General features: G+C 43.0%; 2 protein-coding genes across 3 annotated transcripts; both read right to left on the reverse strand.

Moving 5' to 3' along the window:
• Positions 1–6,298, reverse strand: LOC124139732 (ependymin-related protein 2-like). Of its 2 annotated transcripts, XM_046507033.2 has the most exons (6): positions 6,060–6,295; positions 3,335–3,448; positions 2,959–3,037; positions 1,824–1,994; positions 452–561; positions 1–101 (listed from the first exon to the last, which is right to left on the reverse strand). In XM_046507033.2, exons 1-6 carry the CDS (start codon positions 6,225–6,227, stop codon positions 42–44), a joined length of 702 nt encoding a protein of 233 aa, XP_046362989.1. In that variant the 5' UTR covers positions 6,228–6,295; the 3' UTR covers positions 1–41. The 2 variants fall into 2 exon arrangements, with proteins under 2 accessions (XP_046362989.1, XP_046363007.1); XM_046507051.2 differs by lacking the exon at positions 3,335–3,448 and having other exon boundaries at positions 6,060–6,298.
• Positions 6,299–9,015: 2,717 nt separating this feature from the next.
• Positions 9,016–18,878, reverse strand: LOC124139751. Its single transcript, XM_046507071.2, has 6 exons — positions 18,685–18,878; positions 15,629–15,742; positions 14,299–14,377; positions 13,603–13,770; positions 9,479–9,591; positions 9,016–9,100 (listed from the first exon to the last, which is right to left on the reverse strand). The coding sequence occupies exons 1-6, from the start codon at positions 18,838–18,840 to the stop codon at positions 9,044–9,046; spliced, it is 687 nt and encodes a 228-aa protein (XP_046363027.2). The 5' UTR covers positions 18,841–18,878; the 3' UTR covers positions 9,016–9,043.
• Positions 18,879–23,256: the final 4,378 nt, after the last annotated feature.

Here is a 23,256-nt window from a genome sequence, read left to right on the forward strand (position 1 = left end):
TGCGGTGGCAATACCTTTATTTTTACAAATGATTGTCAGTCTCAGCGTGACAGAACTGCGTCAATGTAGCGAGCTCCTCGCTTGATGTGTTCCGAAGGAATCTGGAAGACGACATTGAGAATATTGCTATATTCAAGCCTATTTGTTCACTTATAAAGAAATAGACATTCATAGTGTACGCCATTAAACATACTTGCAGTTGTTTCATCTGATATTATTTGTATACTGAATATAACTCATTACTTTTGAAGGGATCATCACTGAATCTCTCACTGAAATTTATTTGAAAAATCGAGAAAATTAATTTCTCCTTGTATTTCAAGCAGACGTCTGCTCTTCTTTCGTTACAGTGGTTTGCATTTATCCAGAAGATGAGCATTATAACGTGTGGAAGTGGCATTATGAGATCGAGGGTCATATAAACCAATACATTACACTGTAGCAACATCACCTGATTGTCGGCACGTGGTAGCGGGACACAGTCAGCTGGGATGTCAAAGACAGATGGGCGTTGGATCCCAGGACGAAACCCCGTCACGATGAACACCACATCATTGGAAGCTGTCGATATGACGATATCACACACTCAGCAACGAGCTATAATAAGGGCCTACTTCGACCCACTGTTTATGCCTAATTTAATTAGGAAAAGAGATAAATGTTCAGAAAGTAGATATATTCACAGGAGTGAACATTGGAGGTGTCAGTAGGTGGAGGTGTGACGACACGCTCGTAATGGCGAAGAGTATCAAAAGGGGTGTTTTTCTGTTATTGTTATTCTTAATAGCACTAGTTGTAGTAGTGAGTGAGTTATGTGAGTGAGTTATGGTTTATAGTCACATCGGCAATATTTCAGCCATATCGAGTGGTAGTAGTAGTAGTAGTAGTAGTGGTGGTGGTAGTAGTAGTAGTAGTAGCAGCAGTAGTAGTACTAGCAGCAGTAGTAGTAGTAGTAATAGTAGTAGTAGTAATAGTAGTAGTAGTAGTAGTAGCTGCAGCAGTAGTAGTACTAGCAGCAGTAGTAGTAGTAGTAGTAATAGTAGTAGTAGTAGTAGTAGTAGTAGCAGCAGAAGTAGTACTTGTAGTAGTTGTAGAAGTAGTAGTAGTAGTAGTAGTAGTAGTAGTAGTAGTAGTAGTAGTAGTAGAAGTAGTAGTAGTAGTAGTAGTAGTAGTGAGCTGTATTTAAGGATAGTACACAAACATCTTTCATGTGGCTGGGCGAGTACTAAACTTGTACGTGGCAAAAACGAACAATAGGCTATTTACAGTCACATGAATATATCCAAAATCACCCACTCGTTTTATATAATTCATTGTTTGGTTATTTTTATCATAACTTCTCCGTCACCGCACTGAACTTACCTGAATCCCAGTGGCCGATGTTGTTGAGTCGCGAACATATATCGACTGAATCCCAGTGGCCGATGTTGTTGAGTCGCGAACATATATCGACTGAATCCCAGTGACTGATGTTGAGTCGCGAACATATATCGACTGAATCCCAGTGGCCGATGTTGTTGAGTCGCGAACATATATCGACTGAATCCCAGTGACCGATGTTGTTGAGTCGCGAACATATATCGACTGAATCCCAGTGGCCGATGTTGTTGAGTCGCGAACATATATCGACTGAATCCCAGTGGCCGATGTTGTTGAGTCGCGAACATATATCGACTGAATCGTGACAAGAACGTCGGGTTGCTTCGTTGATATACACGATAAAAAGTAATTAAACAAATATGGTAAGTACAATTATCACAAGGCTGATATATGCAACATTATACTGTGTGAATAGTAGCAAGTATGTGTACGAATGATTTTACCATCTTGTCCCAGGGTCGAAAAGGCTGCTTGTACAAATGGCACACAGTTGGACGCGGCCATTGAAGACTTAATGGAGACGTTGTTGGAGGGGCTGGTGTATTGCCAGTTGTTGGCAGGAACACTATTGACACCGTACCCAAAGTAAGACCGTCCAAGAAACTTCGCGTTGTCTATGGAAAACAATTACCAATTATTGATTATGTATTTCACTTCTATAATAAAACATTCGGATATTTTAATTGTGATTGTTGTTTTTTTAATGTTTCATTTATACTCAATTATCTGTCAGGAGTCGGGAAAAAGGGACCATTTGGTCACGGAGACCTGATGATATAATAACTTATGAAGGCTTCATAAAAACTTGTTTAATATTTGTTAGCCAGTGTCTTCTCCAGGCTCTTACCTATGCTTGTATATATGTGTTTGTTGAAGGTAATCTATTACCCCGTTCACACGCGCCTCTATACATATGTGTGTATATGTGCATACGTGTGTAGAAAGACATGCGTCAGTATACTTGTCATGTGAACGCGTTTACTCATGTGTGGACATTTACACAAGGAGCAAATTTGCATCATGTCGGGAGTAGGTGCAAATGTAAGTGTTAATTTGCACGGAGTGTATATGTTGCAATGTGAACGTTTATGTTAACGTAAGAGGATGATCTAATTAATGTCTGTCCTTTTGCCAACCCCAAACAAATAGTCAACAAGTTGCGTATATACAGAGTTGAGCGGACGGTGTTTTCTTTTGGTTTCAAGGAGTCAAAACGTTGTGTACAAATTAAATCAAACACATGTTGATTCACGCGAAAATGTTGGGTGAAGTTACTCTCTTCTCATTCAACTTTGATTGGAAAGCAACGTGTTTTGTGTTGAAAGTCGTAAACAGACTGACGAATATGTGTGCCTTACACAATTTACATACTTTACACACGTAAGTTGATTTTCATGTGGACGCATAGTAAATTTACATATACACACGTATGTATAGTTACACATGTGCAAAATTACTTACGTGAGTAGATGTGCATGTGAATGGGGTATTATATAAGTCACCAATGTGCGCATGTACAAGGTTATAGATACACGCATGTATACTGGGCAGGTAAACAGAAGCGATAAAACCACATACCTGGAACGCACTGTTCACTAATAGCTCGGGAACCTCTTACATACGTGCATTTGTTCATTTCAATCACATAGCGAAGACCCTAAAATGGAAAACGTAAAAATATTATATTTTGTATTTGACTAAACTTGGATTTGCTTGAAATATATCATTATCTCATGTGGGTTGTGTAGATTTCATATCATGTTAACATATTGACCTACTACCTAGAATAAGGATGTTTCAATCTCGAGTGCTTGTTCCATTTTAGGTATAAAATACAAACATTGTTGAATATTAAAGGTTTATGGATATTATGTCTGCATACAAGATCCAGTACATTGCATTACTTTACTTTCCTGGTGATGCAGTTTGGAACTAGATTGCAACATGTCCGTACCGCATTAAAGTCATGCACTATTCGGGAATGCATGGTACTGTCGTTGGCGCCGCGCTCAAACACTTCGTAGACCACTGTCTTGTTGTAGAAGTTGTAATGTAGAATGTTGTCCACCTACAATGTACACCCAGCATATGGGCGATTGTAGGGTCAGTACTACAGGACCAGTAGGAGCTAACTAGACGCCTGGTTACGGGATTAACCAGTTTAGATGTAATTTATATTTTTATAATGTGTAGATTTGAACGAAGGTTACTAATGGGGCCTTTACACAGGATGGCGACCTTTGTGCCTCCCGTGTGGGACCATAGAATTTGTCAGGTCGTCGTTGGAGGCTCAAAGGAGGCAGAGTGGTTGCCTAGGTCGTTCCAAGGTGGTACACAGGAGGTTCGGACATCGCCATGGACGCCATGGTCGCCGTGAATTTTTTAACATGTTCAAAACAGTCGCACAAAGGTCGCCGAGGAGGTTGGTTGCTCAAAGGTGGCTCAAAGCACAAGCATTGCCGTTGTTGCTGAATGAAGGCCCTGTGGTCTGCTACATAAAAACACGATTTTCTGGGTTTAGGCGACCATTGAGCGTCCTGGCCAGTTTTTGATCGCTCGAGGGTGGCACAAAAGTCGCAGCCCTGTGTAATGGGGCCTTAACATGTTTGTAGATGTCATCATTCAGGGTGATTCTCCTTGCTTCGCCTACGGTTCTGTTTCCTAAACCCTAAAAAGTACCTTTATCCCTTCTTTGAGAGCTGTACATTTCCAGGACTTGCATCTCGGTAAACCCTACACTAACCCCTGGATTCATTCCCGTAGGTTCTCGCGATCTCAAAGAACCCGTCCTTGATTTTCACTCGCGAATTTGAGTTACAAATCGGCCTCAATGTTGGGTTGGCGACATCAACATGGCAATACGAGTTACCTCCCTTCCCCATTTCCTTTTTCCTTTTCTCGACGTCTTAAGTCTACAACAAATTATCAACTTTCCCCGCACGTTTTACAACCAAACTACAGAGTCTAATGCATGTGCACCTACATGGCGAAGACTACGCACCCACAAAATGCATTCATGAATGATGGCTCCTGAGTAGCAACCGCCATCGCACATGGTGCTGGAATATTTTAAAATAGACATCTTGGAATGCAACACCTCGGGCTTCCACTACTGTGGTCTTCCTATATCACCACGTACACCACAGGCTTGACGTGGCTGCTAGCTGGAGTGTCTTCCTATATCACCACGTACACCACAGGCTTGACGCGGCTGCTAGCTGGAGTGTCTTCCTATATCACCACGTACACCACAGGCTTGACGTGGCTGCTAGCTGGAGTGTCTTCCTATGTCACCACGTACACCACAGGCTTGACGTGGCTGCTAGCTGGAGTGTCTTCCTATATCACCACGTACACCACAGGCTTGACGCGGCTGCTAGCCGGAGTGTCTTCCTATGTCACCACGTACACCACAGGCCTAACGTGGCTGCTAGCCGGAGTGTCTTCCTATATCACCACGTACACCACAGGCCTAACGTGGCTGCTAGCCGGAGTGTCTTCCTATATCACCACGTACACCACAGGCTTGACGTGGCTGCTAGCTGGAGTGTCTTCCTATGTCACCACGTACACCACAGGCTTGACGTGGCTGCTAGCCGGAGTGTCTTCCTATATCACCACGTACACCACAGGCTTGACGTGGCTGCTAGCCGGAGTGTCTTCCTATGTCACCACGTACACCACAGGCTTGACGTGGCTGCTAGCTGGAGTGTCTTCCTATATCACCACGAACACCACAGGCTTGACGTGGCTGCTAGCCGGAGTGTCTTCCTATGTCACCACGTACACCACAGGCTTGACGTGGCTGCTAGCCGGAGTGTCTTCCTATATCACCACGTACACCACAGGCTTGACGTGGCTGCTAGCCGGAGTGTCTTCCTATGTCACCACGTACACCACAGGCTTGACGTGGCTGCTAGCCGGAGTGTCTTCCTATGTCACCACGTACACCACAGGCTTGACGTGGCTGCTAGCCGGAGAGTCTTCCTATGTCACCACGTACACCACAGGCTTGACGTGGCTGCTAGCTGGAGTGTCTTCCTATATCACCACGTACACCACAGGCTTGACGTGGCTGCTAGCCGGAGTGTCTTCCTATATCACCACGTACACCACAGGCTTGACGTGGCTGCTAGCCGGAGTGTCTTCCTATGTCACCACGTACACCACAGGCTTGACGTGGCTGCTAGCCGGAGTGTCTTTCTATATCACCACGTACACCACAGGTTTGACGTCGCAGGCCCAGAAAGTTGTCAACCCCACTATTTCAATCAATTCCAAAAACCAATGCCTTTGGCAAATAAAACATGAGTTTGTTGAGGCAATTACTATTAAAAAAATTAAATTATAAGGCTTCTGATATAGCGCTGAGCCCACACTTGTATGTGCTCAAAGCGCGACAGATAAATAGAAAGTAAAACAATAAAAATAACGTCGAGAGACAGACGGCATGAAAACGATGGTTAGACAGTGATCAATAGTCAGAACAGATATGTTTTATGTTGAAGCTTAAATGTGTGAACGGTAGAGGCAGCCTTGAGATCATCGGGCAGGGAATTCCATCATTAGCTGCAACATAAGCAAAGGCTCAACATCCAAACGTTTACAGCTTTATCTCCATATTGAAGTAGAACAACATTCATTCAAGTCCCTATGTGAGTAATCCCGACATAACATACATTTATGAGAGCAGGAACCTGCTGTCCGTTGTGCTTGTACAAACTCCCCCCGACTTCCGCCAACCTGGCCTCGAACTGACGCTCTGTGCAGCACTTGGGGGGATCGGCGCCACTCACTCCACTCCAAACAACAGCCAGAAGAACAACAGTCAAGGACCTTATCATCATAGTGACATGCGATTAAATGTGACTCTCACTACAGACGCACATGGTGTCTGCAGCCAGGTTATACAGATAACCTGCCTTGGTTTGCTGGAGAATTTGGCAACACTAGCAAAGAATTCTATTCTAAATAGATAAGAAAAAGTAAGTCGTGTATGTGTGATATAATCCTACCAGATCGTATACCATAGCTTTAGAAACTTGTTTCTCCCATCAACAAAAGAGACAACTGCCTGTACAACATATTTTCTTTGCCTGTTTCTTGGAGCTTTTTTATCGGAATTTCTGCTCGGATTGGCGAAATCAAAACAAGGCAATTTGGCCAAAACGTTTAACTTAATAAACTTCATGTATATCGATCATCTTATATCGTTGAAAACAAGCTGAAGCTTAATCACAGAAAAACCCAAAGGGTCTAAGAGCGCGATGTGGCACTGAATCATTTCAGTTCAGTGACACTACCATTCCCCTGTCAGCAGGTGTACTACATTTTGGTGCTTCCCTAGATCTGGAATAGCCTCTCAACAAGCATATCAACAATGTGGTTAGAATCTGGGTTTTTTAGTCTAAAGTATATAGGGCACATCCTTAAATTTCTTAATCAGCAGTCATCAATCATACTTGTCTTGTCTTTAGTTATGACGAGATTGGACTACTTGCTGGTGGATGCAGCAAGATCTCAGCTGAACAAGTTACAACTAGTTCAGAACACAGCAGCCAGAATAGTTAAACACTATCGCAAGACTGACCATATCACTACCGCGTTATACAAACTGCATTGGATTCCAGTTGAACACAGGATGCCATTCAAGCTACTCTGTTATGTCTTCAGATGTCTCACGTTACAAGCACTGTCCTATCTTGCTGATCTCCTTCAAGTGTATGTCCCAGGAAGATCCCTCCGCTCAGAGAATAAGAATTTGCTTATTATACCAAATATCCACACATCACACTATGACAAACGTTCCTTTGCATACACAGCGGCCATTGCCTGGAACAGTCTACCACAACACCTCAGTGTCTCCATGCCTACTTTCCGCTCACAACTCAAATCCTGTCTCTTTAGACTTTCTGTCTCCTAATTACTTCTCATTTTTATGCACTTTGAGCATGCACTATGCATGGATATATACGCCCTACAAATGGATTATTATTATTGTTGTTGTTGTTGTTGTTGCTGCTGTTGTTATTATTATTGTTATTATTATTATCATTAATAATAATTATTATTATCATCATTATTATTGTTGTTATTATTATTGTTATTATTATTGTTTATTATTATTATTATTATTATTATTATTATTATTATTACTATTATTATAGGGGATTCCCTTCCAGTGATTTACCCACCTAAACTTGAAATAAAAGAGACCAGCGAAACCACCTCATCTGTTTCATATTTAGATCTACGCATAAAGATTCCGAGTGACAACAAATTCTTCAAAAGACTCAGTAATATTCCAGCAGCTCCATCCTTGGGTGTTTTTCGGGTGAACAATTAGCTTGCCTGTGTTTGTGATGGGTGCCATCTGGGGCAGCATGCGAACACCGGGTATCATCACTATTTGAAAATGAATTCAGAAACACAGGCTCACGATGTAATCGGAATCGTCCAATGAACTCTGCTTTAGCAGAGATCTGTTAAGATTATGGAAATGGATTTTGTCGCGTTTTATTCATAACAAAATCATACACTCATCTACTTGAACAGTGTCAGACATGTCAGGTATTTTGTAACTATCAAATATGTCGAAGATATTTTCCTATTTTGAAAATGTTGTACATTACGCATTACGTCATCATGTCAACCATGACACAACCAAAAACACGTTTTCCATGATGTGCACGCAATTTGTTGCGTTCTGGCGATTTCGCTCACAAAAAAAATAGGAATGTGTTTTGACGAGCTGTTCTTCTTCATGCTTCGCCCAGAACGTCGTATATTACTCATTCACTTATATATTTTCATATGACTTAAGCCCTGATAAAAAATACATCCATTTTCATGGTGGTGCGTTTTCAATGCTGTTCAGTATATTTGGTATGGAGTGGGTGAGTGAGTGAGTGAGTTGGGGTTAACGCCGCTTTTAACAGTATTCAAGTTATATCGCGGCGTGTCAGCTTAATGTGGGGGGAAAGACCGAAGTGATGCAGGTCTCAGACGTTTACCACTTCGGTGAAACCCACAAGCACTGGTATGGTGCTGACAAATCTAGAAACATAATCGGGGCGAACCGAGATTCGAACCCACAATCATAGGTTTCTTGCGTGCCCAAGGGACGCAACTCTGTACAGCGAATCGCGGCGCCTTAGACGACTGGGCCACCCGTGCCCCCATTTGGTATGGACACAAGATATCTTTTTCTGAGCTGTGGGTGTGTAAGCTTCTTGCAAAAAAGGTGTTTTTGTGTCAGGTTTTGTCAACAGGCTGAAGTATACACGTGTCAAGCATATTCTTAAACAATTTATAACTCTTTGATTGGCATTCTAGACGTTAGTGAGTAAGTAAGACAACGTACAACTTCATGGACAACTTCCATATAGCATATAGCAACGTTTCTATGTAGATTCTTACAACGTTATCAGGCGGGAGTGACTCCACGTCGCGATATGCAATAAACCAGAAGTTATTATCCATAAAGTTGTACGTTTTCCTACAGGGACAATTTACGTTTTTCGATAAAACCCCAGGCCGCACACACCCCGGCCCCGGCCCCACCCCGAATATGAATTGGACGGTCCGTTAAGGTCCCTATTTTGAATTGTCATTGTCAAATAGATAAGGAGGCGGTAACCTGCACATGTTTTATTTTCACACTTTAAGATACCCAGCCGTCCATAGCAAGGATAGCACGTTGAATGTGATGTGGGTGGTCCTGTAAGGAAACACCAACATGTAGATTTGGGACAGAAGGTATTTCACATAACATTAAACCGGTCAAAAAGATCATTATAAGTTCAGAAAGGAGTTAGTGAGCCTAAAGAATATTTATCTGAAGATCAGAGTTACAGGTGCGATTTAGTTCAGGATAAATAGGATCAAACATTTTTCATAATTCTTAATATTATCAATATGAAAGTTATCATCGCCAACGACAATGTTTAAACTTCGCGTCATTGTCACGCAGATTTAACGCTACGTATAGTGTGATTTCATCAGAAAAGTGACCCCAATCAATAGGTCCTACCGTCACGACACGAGACGCAGGTCATTCCATATAAAATAAACTATCTGTATGAGTGAGTGCACGTACTTCATTGTTGATGGTGTCGGCAGCGCCAGTACAGAGGGAAGGCAACACAAACAAGTCTGGTGTTTTAATGCCGGGCTGGAAGTTAGTGAACACGAAGACAAGTTCGGAAGGGGCTGCAACATTGGCAAAGTTTAACGTTTCTTCCCAATCACCAGTCACATTTATACACATTTAGGCGACATGCGCCAATAGATATCAGCCACTAACGACAAAGGGTTTACATAGATCATCTATACAGATTTGGGTGACATACGCCCCCAGATATCAGCCACTAACGACATAGGGGTACATATAACATCTAAACAGACTTAGGCAATATACACCAATGGATATCAGCCACTAACGACATATGGGTACATATAACATCTATACAGACTTTGGCAACATACACCAATAGATATCAGCTACTAACGACATTGGGTTAAATTTAACATCACATACTCCCCCAGATATCAGCCACTAACGACATAGGGGTACATATAACATCTATACAGACTTGGGCGACATACACCCCTAGATATCAGCCACTAACGACAAAGGGTTACATATAACATCTATACAGACTTTGGCGACATACACCCCTAGATATCAGCCACTAACGACAAAGGGTTACATATAACATCTATACAGACTTGGGCGACATACACCAAAAGATATATGCCGCTAACGACATAGGGGTACATATAACATCTATACAGACTTGGGTGAAATACACTAATAGATTTGCCGCTTACGACATAGGGGTACATATAACATCTATACAGACTTGGGCGACATACACTGAAAGATATATGCCGCTAACGACATAGGGGTACATATAACATCTATACAGACTTGGGCGACATACACCAAAAGATATATGCCGCTAACGACATAGGGGTACATATAACATCCATACAGACTTGGGTGACATACACCCCTAGATATCAGCCACTAACGACATAGGGGTACATATAACATCTATACAGACTTTGGCAACATACACCAATAGATATCAGCAACTAACGACAAAGGGTTACATATAACATCTATACAGACTTGGGTGACATACACCCCTAGATATCAGCCACTAACGACATAGGGGTACATATAACATCTATACAGACTTTGGCAACATACACCAATAGATATCAGCAACTAACGACAAAGGGTTACATATAACATCTATACAGACTTGGATGACATACACCCCTAGATATCAGCCACTAACGACATAGGGGTACATATAACATCTATACAGACTTGGGTGACATACGCCCCAGATATCAGCCACTAACGACATAGGGGTACATTTAACATCTATACAGACTTGGGCGACATACACCGAAAGATATATGCCGCTAACGACATAGGGGTACATATAACATCTATACAGACTTGGGTGAAATACACTAATAGATATGCCGCTTACGACATAGGGGTATATATAACATCTATACAGACTTGGGCGACATACACCGAAAGATATCAGCCACTAACGACATAGGGGTACATATAACATCTATACAGACTTGGGTGACATACACCAATAGATATCAGCAACTAACGACAAAGGGTTACATATAACATCTATACAGACTTGGGTGACATACACCCCTAGATATCAGCCACTAACGACATAGGGGTACATATAACATCTATACGGATGGGTGACATACGCCCCCAGATATCAGCCACTAACGACATATGGGTACATATAACATCCATACAGACTTGGGCGACATACACCCCTAGATATCAGCCACTAAGGACATAGGGGTACATATAACATCTATACAGACTTTGGCAACATACACCAATAGATATCAGCAACTAACGACAAAGGGTTACATATAACATCTATACAGACTTGGGTGACATACACCCCTAGATATCAGCCACTAACGACATAGGGGTACATATAACATCTATACAGACTTTGGCGACATACACCCCTAGATATCAGCCACTAACGACATAGGGGTACATATAACATCCATACAGACTTGGATGACATACACCCCTAGATATCAGCCACTAACGACATATGGGTACATATAACATCTATACAGACTTTGGCAACATACACCAATAGATATCAGCAACTAACGACAAAGGTTTACATATAACATCTATACAAACTTGGGTGACATACACCCCTAGATATCAGCCACTAACGACATAGGGGTACATATAACATCCATACAGACTTGGGTGACATACGCCCCCGGATATCAGCCACTAACGACATAGGGGTACATATAACATCTATACAGACTTGGGTGACATACACCCCTAGATATCAGCCACTAACGACATAGGGGTACATTTAACATCTATACAGACTTGGGCGACATACACCGAAAGATATATGCCGCTAACGACATAGGGGTACATATAACATCTATACAGACTTGGGTGAAATACACTAATAGATATGCCGCTTACGACATAGGGGTACATATAACATCTATACAGACTTGGGCGACATACACTGAAAGATATCAGCCACTAACGACATAGGGGTACATATAACATCTATACAGACTTGGGCGACATACACCAATAGATATCAGCAACTAACGACAAAGGGTTACATATAACATCTATACAGACTTGGGTGACATACACCCCTAGATATCAGCCACTAACGACATAGGGGTACATATAACATCTATACAGACTTGGGTGACATACGCCCCCAGATATCAGCCACTAACGACATAGGGGTACATATAACATCCATACAGACTTGGGCGACATACACCCCTAGATATCAGCCACTAACGACATAGGGGTACATATAACATCTCTACAGACTTGGGCGACATACACCGAAAATATATGCCGCTAACGACATAGGGGTACATATAACATCTATACAGACTTGGGTGAAATACACTAATAGATATGCCGCTTACGACATAGGGTTACATATAACATCTATACAGACTTGGGCGACATACACCGAAAGATATATGCCGCTAACGACATAGGGGTACATATAACATCTATACAGACTTGGGCGACATACACCAAAAGATATATGCCGCTAACGACATAGGGGTACATATAACATCTATACAGACTTGGGCGACATACACCAAAAGATATATGCCGCTAACGACATAGGGGTACATATAACATCTATACAGACTTGGGCGACATACACCGAAAGATATATGCCGCTAACGACATAGGGGTACATATAACATCTATACAGACTTGGGCAACATACACCCCTAGATATATGCCACTAACGACAAAGGGGTACATAGAACATCTATACAGACTTGGGCAACATACACCCCTAGATATATGCCACTAACGACAAAGGGGTACATATATTCGGACTATCATCATTTTATTCATCTTATTTCCTATAGATATGAAAAATACACCCAATAAAACAGGAGTAATAGGTCATATAGAACGCGTGAAGTACTGTACACCTTGTATTGAGTATACGCAGTACCAATTCACTTGAGTTCTATTTGGGAAGGGTGTAGTTCTAAATACTTTCTTAGTTTGTCAAAGGCGTTTCCAAGACTACCATAGAAGAAAACCACGTTTGATTGTCAAACTATAAAAAGATATCCTCAGTTTCATCTTCCCTGTCGGCTTTCCTTTTATTTTTATTATAAACCATGTAATAACCAGACGAACAATACGTTTATCTCATGATCGCGGAATGGGTACATTCCATACAATGACAGGGTGAGTAAGTTTCATTTACGCCACTTTGGACAGTATTCCAGTTATATGTCGGCAGAAAAGCTTGCAGAAAAGCACGAGCACTTAGGTGCTGACAAAACAGAATAATAATCAGGGCGAATCTGGGATTCCAACCCACGATTGTTGCAGGACTCGGTGACGCAACTCATCACAACGAACTGCGACCCTCGCTTTAAAAGATGCGAAAAGAAATGTCTAATGTATTTATCAAACATACTGATGAAGCACCTGAACGAGAAATATAGAGCGAAATGTCAGCAATATGACTTTCAGTTGATATATAATTATTCTTCAACGATACTCCTTCCTATGTAACATGATTGCAACCACTTTTTGATTCGAGTACATGGTTTTGAAAGACTTCATGGCTTGTGTTCTCAATGTCTAGCCTAGGACTGTGTTCAACTCACCATTGTTAACGTTTCCAAAGATTGCTTCCACCACTGGGACACAAGTCGACGATGTAACAACCAGCCTCATGTCGTTGCCGGTGTCCGGCTCTGCAAACTCCCAGTTGTTAAAAGCGATTTTGTGCACGCCATAGCCGACGTAACTACTTCCCACGAATTTGGCGTTATCTGTGGTGGATGGAGTATGGAGGACTTTTACAATTATACAATGCCAACGTAACGTGTGTCCTTCACCCTTGACTCTCAGCCTAAATGACAGAAGTTAATACCGATAGCTATGATCTTTGTTTAGTTTCATCTCTAAACAAACATCGTTATGTTGTGTTTTCATTTCTCGAAACCCACTCGGCCTGTTCTTACAAAAGTGTTATTTACATAAAATACATAAACGATGTAATTTAAATAAACGATTCTCATACCACATTAAGTATCCTCGTTGCCCACTCAGACACAGTATACTGACTCCCAGCCGACCAGTCCTTGTTTTAGCCCCTTAACAACGAGCGCCAGGCAGGGTAGCAACAAGTACCATATCTTAATGTCTTGGTATGGTACGGCCGGTGATCGAACCCCCGACCTTCCGCTATCTACCACTAGACCAGAGAGGCGGTCATACATTTTGTACTGAATAGGGACGGTGATAAAAGTTATCTGGAGCAGACCAAATAGTGTGCGGAACCATGGGTCGGTAATCACCTGGAATACATGGTTCTCTGAAGCCACGGCGTATCGTTGACGTTGTGCACGATCCTGCTCCGAAAACATGCTGTATGCCCTGAAGAAGTACAACATACGACATCATAACTCCAACTGCCAAACACACAACACAATGTTGTACTGAACAATATACGCCACTATAACATACTTCGTCCTGCCTCTCACAGCCAACATAATGTGGTACTGTACAACGTAGGATATTATAGCATCCCTCCATCTCACACAGCACACCATAGAACCGGCATTAGTCCTGACTAGCACACACACACACACACACACACACACACACACACACACACACACACACGCACACGCACACGCACACGCACACGCACACACACACACACACACACACACACACAACGCACACACACACACAACGCACACACATATGCACGTCGATGTAATCTTGAACGCGACGTTAACCCCACCTCACCTCACCTCACAAAACATCGAAAACAGTAGTGTCAGTATCTGTAATAGTATATTATAGATATATATTTGTATGAAAACATGCGATTATTTAATGACCAAACATAACGGGTTTGTCTGTCATTGATCCTGCTGTAACCCTGAACTACACCAGTGAATCTGTGTGTCCTGAAGTACCATTGTGTGTAGTTGTACTGCCAGGATGCAGGTATTCACCTCCATTAGAAGGGTATGCCTGTCTTGGTGTACCATGGCGTGTGTGTAGTTGTACTGCTAGGAAGGCAGGTAATCACCTCAATTAGAAGGGTATGTTTGTCTGTCTGTCTTGGTGTACCATGGCGTGTGTGTAGTTGTACTGCCAGGAATGCAGGTATTCACCTCCATTAGAAGGGCATGCATGTCTTGGAGTACCATGGCCTGTGTGTAGTTGTACTGCCAGGAATGCAGGTATTCACCTCCATTAGAAGGGCATGCCTTTCTTGGAGTACCATGGCCTGTGTGTAGTTGTACTGCCAGGAATGCAGATATTCACCTCCATTAGAAGGGCATGCCTGTCTTGGAGTACCATGGCCTGTGTGTAGTTGTACTGCTAGGAATGCAGGTATTAACCTCAATTAGAAGGGTATGTTTGTCTGTCTGTCTTGGTGTATCATGGCGTGTGTGGAGGTATTGCCAGGAATGCAGGTATTCACCTCAATTAGAAGGGTATGTCTGTCTGTCTTGGTGTACCATGGCGCGTGTGGAGGTATTGCCAGGAATGCAGGTATTCATCTCCATTAGAAGGGTATGTTTGTCTTGGTGTACCATGGCGTGTGTTGAGGTATTGGCAGCAATGCAGGTATTCACCTCCATTAGAAGGGTTCTTTCTGCTACTTACCCTCTTGTAATCCTGGATGATCCTGGTGTAGGTGGTGGTGTTGTCGGGGTTGTGGGTATTCACTTCCATCACAATGGTTCTGTTGTAGTAGTCATAGTGCATGACGTTGTCAGACTACAAGGGAAATTTAACAGTAACAGTGAAACTTCATTATAGTTTGGTATCTGAAGTTTCACACTCAACATGTGTAATCATATGCAGTATTAAGCTATGTATAAATGAATCATGGTAAGTGTTGTTGTTTCCATTGTATCTATTATGAGACATTCGACCCAAACCGCATTCTCTCGTGTGAAGTGGCATGTGAGTGGCATGCAGTTTATCTTTACAGGTTTCATTGTCATTTTCGATGAAAAGACGGCATTGTTTGACAAGATCTAGACTTGGATATGGGCGGCCATTTGGTAAAAAATACAAAGTTGAAAAAAAGGACAAAAGTACGCAATAATAATCAAATGTTACGAATAAAGTATTAAATGTAACTAATAAAGATCAAAATACAAAACAAACTGACGCCGGTTAAAAAAATACAAAGTTGAAATAAGGGTCAAAAGTACGCATTATTAATAGTCAAATGTTACGAAAAGAAGTCATATGAAAGGAACGATGTTACGAAAAGACATCATATGAAAGGAACGATGTGTACGTCAGGGAGCACGAATGGACGTTGATAATAAAGAACGCCAGATGGCGCTGCAATTTGTAAGCCAAGGCAGACATATCTAAACACAAACCCATACACGTCGACCCGTATGCACCAACCAGTACACAACAACCAGCACACAACAGCCAGCACACAACAACCAGCACACAACAACCAGCACACAACAGCCAGCACACAACAACCAGCACACAACAGCCAGCACACAACAAGCAGCACACACAAACCAGCACACAACAACCTGCACACAACAAGCAGCACACACAAACCAGCACACAACAACCAGCACACAACAACCTGCACACAACAAGCAGCACACACAAACCAGCACACAACAACCAGCACACAACAACCAGCACACAACAGCCAGCACACAACAACCAGCACACAACAACCAGCACACAACAACCAGCACACAACAGCCAGCACACAACAACCAGCACACAACAACCAGCACACAACAGCCAGCACACAACCAGCACACAACAACCAGCACACAACAACTCGTTCGAGCATAGTTCACACTTACACATACAACGTAATTATCGCAACCCCTACACACCAACAAACACACACGAATCAACACACACCAACCTCTAAACACCAACCCACACACACCAACCCACACACACCAAACTCTACACACCAACCCACACACACCAACCTCTACACACCAACCCAAACACACAAACCCACACACACACAAACCCGCACAATCCAACCCACGCACACCAACCCACATACACCGACCTCAACACACCAACCAACACACACCAACCAGCACACACCAATGTACAGATACCTGTATGCACTTACCAACCCACACACACCAACCCCTACACACCAACCCCTACACGCCAACCCATACACACCAACCCCTACTCGCCAACCCCTACACGCCAACCCCTACACGCCAACCCCTACACACCAACCCCTACACGCCAACCCCTACACGCCAACCCCTTCACGCCAACCTGCAAACACCAACCCTTTACACACCAACCAACACATACTAACCTCTACACTAACTAACCAACACACACCAACCTACACACCAACCTACACGCCAACCCCTACACGCCAACCCCTACACGCCAACCCCTACACACCAACCTACACACCAACCTACACGCCAACCCCTACACGCCAACCTGCAAACACCAACCCTTTACACACCAACCCACACATACTAACCTCTACACTAACTAACCAACACACACCAACCTACACACCAACCTACACACGACAACCTCTACACACCAACACCTATACGCGATCCCCTACACACCAACTTCTACACCCTAACCGACACACACCAACCCCTACACACCAACCTACACACACCAACTTCTACACCAACTTCTACACCCTAACCGACAGACGCCAACCCCTACACACTAACCAACACACACTAACCTACACAGCAACCTACACACACCAGCCACTTCACACCAACACCTACACGCCAACCCCTACACACCAACACCTACACGCCATCCCCTACACACCAACCTACACACCAACCCCTACACACCAACCTACACACACCAACTTCTACACCCTAACCGACACACGCCAACCCCTACACACTAACCAACACACACCAACCTACACAGCAACCTACACACACCAGCCTCTTCACACCAACACCTACACGCCAACCCCTACACACCAACACCTACACGCCATCCCCTACACACCAACTTCTACACCCTAACCGTCACACACCAGACCCCTACACACCAACCTACACACGCCAACCTCCACACACCAACATCTACACGCCATCCCCTACACACCAACACCTACACACTAACCAACACACACCAACCTACACACACCAACCTCTACACACCAACCCCTACACGCCAACCCCTACACACTAACCAACACACACCAACCTACACACCAACCTACACATCCCAACTTCTACACACCAACACCTACACGCCAACCCCTACACACCAACACCTACACGCCATCCCCTACACACCAACTTCTACACCCTAACCGACACACACCAACCCCTACACACCAACCTACACACACCAACCTCTACACACCAACATCTACACGCCATCCCCTACACACCAACTTCTACACCCTAACCGACACACACCAACCCCTGCACACTCCAACCCGCACACACTAAGCCCTACAAACCAAGCTCTATACACCAACCCCTACACACCAACCCCTACACACACCAAACCCCTACACACCAACCCCCACACACCAACCTCTACACACCAATCCACACACATCAACACGCTCTCACCAACCCGCACATCAAACCCCATACACCAATCCTTACACACAAAGCTGCACACTAAAACAAAACACGCACCAACCCGCACACGTACATAAGTGAGTAGAAATTACGTGAGACACTTACGTCAATGAGCGCTGGCACCTCCACACCATGACTCGAATAGATGGATCCGCCAGTCTCCCCCATCTTGGCCTCGAACTGACGGGCCACGCAACATTTAGGGGGAGGATTCGATTGTCCCCAAACGGCGCCAACCAGACACAGGACGATCACTAACATGGTCAGTCTTTTACACCTAAAAAAAACCGAAGTGCCTTATCTCGCTGTTGACCAGTGGCCACATGGTGCCTTCCCTTGAGATAAGACTACCGCTAGCAGATACCGTGAAAATCCACTTGTTGACGTTAGGGAGTGCATATTTAAGTTGTACCGAGACATCTTTGGAGCTGTGAGAGTAATTACAGCAGAAATTATTTAAAGAAACCAGGCAAATGCGAACTTATAATCATTATGATATGAAAAAGGGACGACACACACCCCCACCCCTGCCAAGTTTTAAGTAAAAATGAACATTACATATTATTCATCACAAATGTATTTACTGTCATTTAATTCGAAGATCCGGGATAGAATAGATCTTCAGCAACCCAAGCGACTATGTTTGTCGTAAGAGGCGACTAACGGGATCGGGTGGTCAGGCTCGCTGACTTGGTTGATGCATGTCATCGTATCCCAATTGCGTGGATCGATGCTCATGACGTCAATCACTGGTCATTATTTACAGACCGCCGTCATTTAGCTGGAATATTGTTGAGTGCGGCGTTAAACAAACAAGCCAGTCAGTTCTTCGAAATTATTTGCTATTGTCTATCCTGCAAGATTCTCCGACTTTAAGCCATCACGAGTATTCTCCCTTGACTCACTTCTGCTTCTTTATCTTGGGGTGTCTGCATGCAGTACAGTCTCTCATACTCTGAAATCTTAGCTTCAGAGAGTGTTACATATTTTCTTTGACCTCCTGTCTATTATATACGAATAGTGGATGGGCCAGACTCTTCTGTTAACGATGCTGGAGTGCATGTATCCCACTGGTGTACAAGGCTTCATCCTTATGGTGTAAAATGTCCACAGCAGAAATGATGCCATAATTATTTACATAATGCTTGCCAGAGAGTTCTCTCTTCACGTTTGGGCACAGGTGGTATTCTGACGGTGTCAAATCTAGTGAATACGAAGCCAGAGTGCTGTATTGCAACCTTTTTTCTTTCTTTTTTTTCATCATTTATTCATGTTAATTGTCCACGATTTTACATGGCCCTGTACATTGCCACGTGGACTGGCATACCGGGGTTTATATTTGGGTTTGAGTTGCTTAAAGCAATAATACTCATCTAATTATTCAGTACACATTTAATTTTTTCTGCAAGATTAACATTGTTATACTGTAGTACTTTGTATTGTATTTCTAGTTCTCTTTTAAATATTCTAAAAAGGCAGTCGGCTTCAGTTACTTTACATCTGTACGCAATATACTTTGCGAGCAGTAGTAAATAATTCATCAAAGTACACTCCTCTGTGCCTCCTTCTATACCATACAATACAATATATCTGTAATTATCATAAATCTGATTATGTACATTAACCTTCGCCAACTTAAAGAATTCTATCCAAAAGGATAATACATTTGAACAGTAAAGCATGTAATGTCTAACAGTATCTATACTACCACAATGTTCACATACATTACTTTCTTTAATGTTAATTCTATTTAAATACTGATTACAAGGAATGATTGAGTGTAGAATTTTGAATTGCAGTTGCTTATACTTGTTTCCAATTCTCATGTCCTTTAAAATTTTCCATTTAAAAACATCTTCATTAGTAACTTGGAACACATTATAGATTGAATTATACCAAAATTTACTTTTACAAGGTGTGTCAGCAGGTCTGATTCCTTTAACTTCAGGATGTGGTTCAATTTCTATAGGACCCGCGTTTTGGAAACTAAACATGTTCTGCCCTATTGCCTTCCTAATAGCATTGATATACCTACTATATTGTCTTGGTGTTATGTCAATTCCATATTTCCTAGCAATTGATTCGCATTGAAAGAAATCCCCATTCTTTTTAAGTAATTGCCTTATATAAATAATGCCCGTATCTTTCTATTTCGCATCAAATATACTTTTTCGATTGATTAAGATATTTTTGTTATTCCAAATTATTTCATTATAGATGTCATCTTCTCTTCTTGCAAGAAAGGTCTTCCACAAGGATACAATTTCTTTATAGAATAATGGGATTTTTAATTTTAATTTGGACACTTTTGAAGTTACAGTTAAGCTGTATTGCAACCTTGGCGACACCAGATTTGTGGTAGGGGTGTTGTCCGGGTGGAGCGAAACACCTTTAGTGAGCTTTCCATAATATTATGCCTTGATATTCTCCGGTGCTTGCCTAAGCAGATTAGCATAGTGTTTAGGGAGGTAGTCCAGCAGTAGGATTGCTTTATAAACCTAGACAACCGACAGCCATCACCTTGTTGGCTGATGGAAAAGACTCTGCTTTGACTGCTGTAAAGTCACTGGCTGATAGTGGTGACCCCACGACGCATCCACTGTAACAACCCTCTCAACAAATTCAGCGTTAAATCTCACGAGATCTGATAAACCTGAATCGTTTCTGATTAGGAGTCAGAAGCCTTGGAACCCAGTGTTCTATAACCTTTGTCCTGTCCAGTTTTTTCTTGAGATTGTTCTCAACTCTCTCATGAGAGATGCCTACTGTAATGGCTATGTCACGTGTGGTGAGTCGTTGATCACCCATAATCATACCATTGGGTTATCATCATTTTCCTATGTGGTGGCAGCTGAAGGTCTTCCCGATCTTGTGCCATCTTCGAGGCGCTCTCTTCCCCGCTTGGACTCCGCTATACGCCTTTTAACAGTGAGCTGACACGACGTCCGCATGGACTTTCTGAAGGTTGTTGGTTTTCATTTTGCTTCAGACTTTTAATACAGTTCTAAACATGTTCATGATACGTGGTAGGAATGTGCATAGATCTGTGTTTAGGTCTAAACATGTATTGCGGTGTACTTGTATCACAGTGTTATCCCCAAGAGCGGGTACCATTTGAAGGGAATAATCTTATTATACAATCTCTGTGGCCGAAGGTTCGAGTCGGCGGGAATACAAAGAAACTGTACCTTTTGTATTTATCTCCAAACTAATTTAAAATATAAAGTTACCAGTTTGTTTACAAGGACAGTGATATACAGCATTTGATAAATGCATAACATGTGGTCCATGCTAAGTTTCATAAACGGAAGGTATTATTGTGTTGAATGGTTAAATGAATTTCCTTGTCGGAACAACAAACAATTGAACTGTTGTGTTTTCAGAATGGTATCAGGATTTCCACAAAACTTATGCTCTTCACAGTAACATGAACGTGTGTCAGCAGTAGAGAGGTGAGGTGAGGTGAAATGGGGTTTAACGTCGCGTCCAAGATTATTGCACTTATATAGCGACGTGCATGCACGTGTGTGTGAGTGTGTGTGTGTGTGGCTACTTGTACTAGTCCGGACTGATGCCGATTTATAGAGCTAGCCCACTGAGATGCCTCAGTTTAACATAAATACCCCACTCAGACACAATGTACTGACTCCAAGCCGATCAGTCCTTGTTTTAGCCCCTTAATGCCGAGCGCCAGACAGGGTAACAACAAGTACCATCTTTTAACGTCTTTAGGTATGACGCGGCCGGGAGCAGTAGAGAGACACCTACAATAATGGAATCCGTCCATCGACCCGGGGACTACATTTGAGATGCTTTCAAATACTTACAAAATATTTAAAAAACGTTTACATGAACGTATTCATATGATCGTTCCATATTGATGGACGCATTATTTGGCAAAACAAGAGGGGTTGCAATTCGCTATGTTGACCCCTTCGCCCTGCATGATGCGGGTAGTGTGCAACACACCCGTGTTAGTTGGCTGTCAGCAAGACACCCGTGTTAGTGGGCTGTCAGCAACACAGCCGTGTTAGTGGTCTGTCAGCAACACACCCGTGTTAGTGGTCTGTCAGCAACACACCCGTGTTAGTGGTCTGTCAGCAACACACCCGTGTTAGTGGGCTGTCAGCAAGACACCCGTGTTAGTGGGCTGTCAGCAACACACCCGTGTTAGTGGGCTGTCAGCAACACACCCGTGTTAGTGGTCTGTCAGCAACACAGACGTTTAAGTGGTCTGTCAGCAAGACACCCGTGTTAGTGGTCTGTCAGCAACACATCCGTGTTAGTGGTCTGTCAGCAACACACCCGTGTTAGTGGGATGTCAGTGACACATCCGTGTTAGTGGTCTGTCAGCAACACACCCGTGTTAGTGGTCTGTCAGCAACACACCCGTGTTAGTGGTCTGTCAGCAACACATCCGTGTTAGTGGTCTGTCAGCAAGACACCCGTGTTAGTGGTCTGTCAGCAACACACCCGTGTTAGTGGTCTGTCAGCAACACATCCGTGTTAGTGGTCTGTCAGCAACACATCCGTGTTAGTGGTCTGTCAGCAACACATCCGTGTTAGTGGTCTGTCAGCAACACATCCGTGTTAGTGGTCTGTCAGCAAGACACCCGTGTTAGTGGTCTGTCAGCAACACATCCGTGTTAGTGGTCTGTCAGCAAGACACCCGTGTTA

Source organism: Haliotis rufescens, unplaced genomic scaffold (assembly GCF_023055435.1).
Source record: "Haliotis rufescens isolate VD_foot unplaced genomic scaffold, xgHalRufe1.0.p SCAF_28, whole genome shotgun sequence".
Taxonomy (NCBI): Eukaryota; Metazoa; Mollusca; class Gastropoda; order Lepetellida; family Haliotidae; genus Haliotis; species Haliotis rufescens.